The sequence below is a fragment of the Sabethes cyaneus genome, chromosome 2 (assembly GCF_943734655.1).
Source record: "Sabethes cyaneus chromosome 2, idSabCyanKW18_F2, whole genome shotgun sequence".
Classification (NCBI taxonomy): domain Eukaryota; kingdom Metazoa; phylum Arthropoda; class Insecta; order Diptera; family Culicidae; genus Sabethes; species Sabethes cyaneus.
Window position 1 is genome coordinate 209,285,833 of NC_071354.1, and position 6,877 is coordinate 209,292,709.

The following is a 6,877-nucleotide window of genomic DNA, read 5'->3' on the forward strand; positions in this document are numbered from 1 at the left end:
TATTGTTGATTTTTCTTCCAAGGGTTATGTCTGTTTGTCTGTGCTAAAGGTATGGACTAAGGAGGAATTACTCACGAACTGGTTGGAAGGTTTTATATTCCCTTTTTGCAAAAAGGCCCACCGACTCGAATGCAACAATTATCGATTCATTATTTTCCTGAATTCTGCATTCAAAATTTTCTTCCACATCCTGTTCAAAGGTTAACCCTCTAACGGGTAAGACCGTCTGTAGACGGCCTTCGCTTTTGGAGCTCCAGAGCCGCATACAAAATTTGTTTTTAATTCGCAGTATGGAAAATGTGTTCAGAACAGATTTCTTGACATTTTGATACTAAGATCATATCATTCTGACCATGCATTCAAAAGTTATCATTTTTCAAAAATAAAAGTTCCGAAAAATTCCGAAAATAATTAATGCGCGAATATTTCCTTTTTTACTTTTGAAGGAAAAGGACATCTAGAACAAAATGATTGAACTAAAACAAATTTCTATGAGTAAATTTCATGCATTATTTTAATTTTGTAATATATTTGAATTGAAAAAATATCTGGGCAGAGCGTTGGACATGAAAAAAGAAAAAGAGAAATTGGACTTTTTCATACCTGGCGCTCCTCCAGATTATTATTTTTGCATGAAAATCAGAGCTTTAGGTTTTTTTGTGTGTACCTTCATGATCAAATAGTCATTAGCTAGATCGCATCGTTTTTACGGTGTTGCCCGTTAGAGGGTTAAGGCCGTTACAGGAAACTTTTGCTAGCGAATACCAGTGCGGTTTTCGAGAGGAACGTTCCACGATGCACCAAATGTTCACCTTGAGACAAATCCTCGATGAATTCCGGGAATTAAACTTGCAGCCTCACCGTTTGTTTATAGACTTCAAGGCGGCGTGCGAGTCAGTTAAACGAAATGTGCTGTGGAGGAGTAAAAACAACAACGTGGTGGAACAAAACTGACTTAATCAATACGTGCTACCAGGGATGGCACGATCACTTTGACTCAATTCACATTCATTTGACAGTACCGTCTTAGCCAAGCAAAATTGAATAAAGTTTTATATGGGACATTTCTCGCGTAACTTTTCAAAAGGACCTAAGTAACATTGAGAGATTCTCTTTGGTCTTCTTCTCTTCCGATTATTACGGCGACATAAATGCATTTCAACAAAAGTTTTCTTGACGATTAGGTAGGTAGTGACACCAGCAACCGATTTATGCAAGGTTGTTGTTTTAAAGTGCATTTGCATCGCCGTGGCAACCGAAAGAGAAGAGGCACAAAGAGAATATCTCATTGTTACTTAGGTCCTTTTGAAAAGTTACGCGAGATTTGTAGAATTAGTTATTGTTTACAATTTTGCTGAATAAAGTTATGCTGTATCTTTTGTAGTTACGGTGCTACAATGCTAGTACCTTATTAGTAACTATACGAACGTTCATTTAGTTACTATTGAGGTACTAGCATTTTAGCTCTGTAACTACAAAAAAAACAGCATAACTTTATTCAGCAAAATTGTATATAATAACTAGTTCTTCAATCGTCTCATACATAACTTTTTCAAATTCTGCTTGGCTGAGACAATACAGTCAAATGAATGTGAATTGAGTCAAAGTGATCGTGCCATCCCTGCGTGCTACCCTTGAAGGTTCAAAATTAAGCGTCAGAATACAGTAGCGGGCGAGACATTGAACTTGTTTGTGACGTTAGATGGTTTGAAGCAAGGTGGCGGGTGATCGAATTTGCTATTCAACATTGCATTGGAAGGGGAGCTTGTCATAAACTCTGCCAAAATGAAGTATATTTTGGCTGATAGAGAACGTGGTAGCCCTTTGGGTATTGAAACTGCGGTTATGATAGATGGAGATACTTTTGAAGAGGTTGAAGAATTTGTTTGCCTTGGGACGTTAGCGATATGTGACAACGATGTGAACCGTGAAGTGGAAAGGCGGATAGCGACTGCCAACAGGCCTTTCTACGGGTTACGTAGGACTACTGAGGTCTCGTAGCCTGCAACTTCGTGCAACTCTTTAGGATCTTTAAAATATATATACATCTATAAGATGCTAGTCCCCGGTGGTACTCTACGGCCACGACGCGTGGACATTGAAAGAAAGCAACTAATGAGCTCAGTGTTTTTGAGCGTAAGATCCTGCAATCAATTCTTTTTGTTTGTTCGTTTATTGATCTGCGACATATAAATATCGCACAGACATCTTACTTATATGCTAACTCTTAGTCTAAATGCATACTATATCATAACGATATCAAACATATGAGCAGGGGTCAATCCCGGTGTAGTGGTTAGCATTCACTCCTCTCACGCCGAGGACCCGGGTTCAAATCCCAACCCCACAGAAGTCACGAATGATCCAAGCTGTTAAAGTGACTATAATCTAACAAAAAAAAACATATGAGCAACTTCGTTAAAAAGGTTATAGCACATTTCTATAGGGTTGTTTATTCCATAGGGCAGTACGTTGAGTCGATCTTCGGAAGAACTGAAATTGATGCATCACTCGGATCGGTGTGTTAAATCGCAGTTTTCCCAGTATTTCGGCACAGCGATAGCGGCATATTAGAAGATGGAGTGGGCTGGTCACGTTGCAAGAATGCCGGTTGAGAGACCAGTATAAACAATATTGAGCGTTTAAAGCGTCTTGTTTGTAAAACGATGAATTACTTCGGTTCCTCACCGTTCAACGTTCAAAAATGGCCAGTGCTTTCAAGTCCCCGTCGAGCATTGTCCACGTTTCGTGCCCGTTGAGGACTATCGGTCTTATTAGCTTTTTGTATATGGTACATGTGGTACAGGGGTAAAGCTTATCACACCTTAGGGTCTTGTGGAGTCCGTAGTAAGCACGACTACCGGCCAAAATACATCTGCGTATTTCTCAGCTACAATTGTTATCTGACGTCATCAACGCCCCAAGGTATACAAATTCATCCACCACCTCGAACTCGTCCCCGTCGACTAAAAGAATGTAAGAGGTTCGGAATTAGTAAATAAAAAGTCAAGTTCGGGTTTCGGTAATGTGAAACCCTATTGTTTCTACATTCAGTTCATGACAAATTATTGTATATCATAGCAAAATCGAAAAATACCGGTTTTCAAAATAATGGCAAAATGTCAGCGATAGTTGAAAAAAAACGACAAGAAAAAATTCAACGATATAATTATTCAACCTTCAGTTACAGGCGAGTCCCTTTTACGCAACTTGTCAACTTAATTCCAATCAATTTTCCGTTTTAGTTCAATAGAATTCATATATCAATTTTTTGAAAATTCACAATCTTTAGTAGTAACAAAAAAAAATATAAACCTTTTAGCCCAAAGATATCATAAAATATAATCAAATCAGATTGAAGCATTTTAAACGATTGCGTGAAAAGTGACATAATTTTTCAAAAATTTTAACTTAGTTCTCAAATCAATCATTCTTAATGTAAACTCATTCTGTAAACTCAAGTTCTTCTAGAGATATTAAACTCATAAACAACCGGTAAACCAGCCGCGGGCTAAACAATCTAATCATGATAAAGATACCTAATACCTAATACGAATTGGAAATGATTTGGATCGAGTTTCGAATTTCATGCAAATTACAAAAATCAGAATCGAGAATTGATCCATTTTGGGCCGAGTTTGAGATTCAAAATTTGGAATTGGGACAGGTTAGGGTTTAGCGAATAATCAAAATTCGGGTTCGGTAAGGGTTCGGGCATGCCAAAACGTATACCCGTTGCTGTGCTCCACAGGATTAAGCTTTCTTGCAGACTTCCGCGGTATTCATATTTATTTTAAGCCCAAAAAATATCATCTTTTATGTACGGTACTAAAATTTTGTTAAATCTTCATTGTGCATCTTTGCAGAGTCCATGATAAAAGCATTGCACGTTGCAGCACTCCTTCTTTCCCCCGAGTAAGAGGTAAACTTGCATATGCGCTGGCTTACATTTATCGCGCATTTTCAGGCGTCGTCGCTCAATCAGCTTGGCACCTAATGGAAACCGCGCTCACGCAGAAGTGCGAGTATGTATAATTGGAAAGGTTTTAACTGCAGATCGACATCGTTGACATTGGTTGAAATAAATAAATGTAGCAATAAGTGACGAAGATGCGTCTCCCAATTTTGCAAGTTCAGCCTGCGCCCCGCAGCCCAGATAAATGTCAACCTAGCAGAACGGAATGATTCGCCGAGTGCATTCGCTGAAGGGTATAAATATCGAATGCACTTGGCTCGGTACAATCAGTTTACCGCCTAGTGGAACTAAGTGCACTGTTGCAAGAAGAGAAGAAGTTCCAAAGATTCGAATTAATTCGAAAATGAAAAGCTCGATTGCATTCGTCGCACTTTTTGCGTTCGCCGTCGTCCAGTCCAGTCCGGTGCCCGATAAGAATGCTGAGACGCTGCGGTACGATAACGCTCACAATGGCATCGATGGCTACAGTTACGCGGTGGAGACCAGCAACGGCATCAAACAGGAGGAGCAAGCTGAACTGAGGAGCTTTGGGGACGAAAATGCGGCTATTGTGGTGCGTGGATCGTACTCCTTTGTGGCCGATGACGGTCAAGTTTACGTTGTGAACTATGTTGCCGATGAAAATGGATTCCAGCCGGAAGCACCTCATCTGCCTAGAGCTTGAGTGGACCTCTTGTTTTTTTTGTAACTTTGTGTTAGGTGGAAAATTGTTAAAGTGGTAGATGTTTTAATGTCGAGTCCTCTAATCAATTAACAATAGGAAAAATTATAGTTCTGTAAAAAACGTAAGGTAAAATAAAGTCAAGCAGTGATTTTAATCCGTTAAACATCAACAATTTTATTTCTAAACCATGAAAAGAAAACGAAATCTGAAAAAAGACTTGCACTGGGACATAAACCTTTTTATTTTTTTTAAATCTTGAAACAAATTCAAAGTTCCCAGTGGCAATGTTATTTCTCTATTATTTGTATCTGATACAAACAAAAATTAAATCAAACTAAACTGCGTAAACTAAAATAATCTCATGCGTCCCAGTACGGCTCGATTATGCATTCATATGTTCCAGCTAAAAGGGCAATAGCCAACAAGAGCACGAGCAATTCAACGACATATGAAATTACGCATCGATTCGGTGTGAATCCGTCGTCACCTATTAAGCGTTTTTTTGCCATGATCTATGACTTTTCTATTTCTTGTTTGCTGCTGCTGCAGCCGCTGACAAGTAGTGGGGTGTTTACCAACACTACATTTTGGAGTCCCAATATGGTTGGATGGTACCTTGTGCGAGTCTGTTCGGGGCCCATTTGAAGCAAAGCGATGAGGCGTGACTTCTTCGAAGGATTCTTCTGCTACTTCGAGGGTTTCCGAAAGTTTGGTATAAAAATCCACTTGCAGCATGCAAATGCTATTAGTGCAGAAACAAACGGCACCAGGCAAGAAGCAAAGCTAATAAAAACCATTATTGAAAGTTACGATGAAGTTCGCTCTGGTAATTGTGATTGTATTTGCCGCAACGGCGTTCGCAGCTCCTCTGGAAGATAGGGATGCACACATAGTTCAATACGAAAATGATAATCAGGGCACCGATGGATACAATTTTAAGTAAGTACTAAGAGATTAACTTAAATGCAAATCTAATAATTTTGTGTCCTATTTGACTTATTAGATATGATACCAGCAACGGGATCCAAAGGATAGAACAAGCTCAGCTGAAGAACTTTGGCGGAGACATCAATGCTTTGGTTGTACGCGGATCGTATTCTTACCTCGGTGCCGATGGTCAAACCTACACCGTTAACTACATTGCCGATGAGAATGGATTCCAACCGGAGGCACCTCATATACCGCGGCTGTGAAAAAAATGAAAGTGTTTCAGTTAATTTTTGAAAATATACGATTGTTGAAAAAACTTTAAAATGTTTGCCACGTATCCTAGATTTTGAATGCACACACAAAGTCATAAATAGTTTCTATGTAAAATATGAGGTTTATAAATGGTTGGAGATCCCAGGAATTGACAATATCTCCACATGATATTAGGTATAATATTTTCTCTGCTCCTTGGTGGGATTATGTCAGTGCTGGCGAACAAAAGATCAGAATCATTCATCCGATCGAAATTATTTTGATTTGTTTCCCATTGAATTGCAGCCCGCTGCGTTCAGCCGCACTAACAAGCCCCGTAAGAATACATTATGACTTTGGCAGTTTTTATTGGACAGTGATATATACCTACCTACCTCTCCACCATGGAGTCCAAGCAAAAGTGACACTGCAACAACAATTGATTGTAGTTTAACAATCGTATTGATTATGTCGTCTTCATTTATTGCATTGAATTGTTGGTAATAAGAAATTGTACTTGACCACAGGTGTTAACCAGTCTGTTAAAGACATAAAAATAATAAAACTTGACATCTCAAAGAAGGTTGATGAACACCTACGGTTTTTATGGATGTTAATTTAATTGGTCAGTTTATATTCACATAATTTCAAAAACCTATATTATAAATCGTAGCTCCCGTAGTTCGAAGCTACTACCATAGCGTAGTATTCGTAAGAATCTTTACTACACTTAGGCCATTACAAATATTTTAAAAAGTTTTTGTTCTGCTGGTATTGGGCAACTGAAGGGAGGAGCGAAAAAGAGCAATGAGACATACATACGTATATTGGCTAGCACTTTGAGAAACAATTCTTGTAAATTCTATAATATTTTCGTGGAACCTTAGTACTTTTTTGCTCGTTAATTCTATGAGTTAAGTGAGTGCGCAATGTTAAGCATAAGGACGGTAGGCATACGGATATTAGGCATAATGGACGATACCCAAGTAACAATTTGGGTTTTATTACACTCTTATGATGGCATTTAAGGCCAAAATTGGTCTTGAAGACCACAA

The 6,877-nt window shown here is 38.7% G+C and overlaps 2 protein-coding genes across 2 annotated transcripts; both read left to right on the top strand.

The window, feature by feature from the left end:
• The first annotated feature begins 4,319 nt into the window (after positions 1 to 4,319).
• LOC128737188 (cuticle protein CP14.6-like) lies at positions 4,320 to 4,640 on the top strand. Its single transcript, XM_053831777.1, has one exon. It carries the CDS (start codon positions 4,320 to 4,322, stop codon positions 4,638 to 4,640), a length of 321 nt encoding a protein of 106 aa, XP_053687752.1.
• An 811-nt stretch (positions 4,641 to 5,451) lies between these two features.
• Positions 5,452 to 5,833, top strand: LOC128736985 (endocuticle structural glycoprotein ABD-5-like). The gene is made up of 2 exons (XM_053831508.1): positions 5,452 to 5,579; positions 5,644 to 5,833. Exons 1-2 carry the CDS (start codon positions 5,452 to 5,454, stop codon positions 5,831 to 5,833), a joined length of 318 nt encoding a protein of 105 aa, XP_053687483.1.
• Positions 5,834 to 6,877: the final 1,044 nt, after the last annotated feature.

Bases quoted from the DNA above. Each gene is read 5' to 3' on its own strand.
- LOC128737188 (XM_053831777.1), top strand. From the start codon at position 4,320: ATGAAAAGCTCGATTGCATTCGTCGCACTTTTTGCGTTCGCCGTCGTC.
- LOC128736985 (XM_053831508.1), top strand. From the start codon at position 5,452: ATGAAGTTCGCTCTGGTAATTGTGATTGTATTTGCCGCAACGGCGTTC. The intron at 5,580-5,643 runs GTAAGTACTAAG...TTGACTTATTAG, and splicing joins ACCGATGGATACAATTTTAA to ATATGATACCAGCAACGGGA.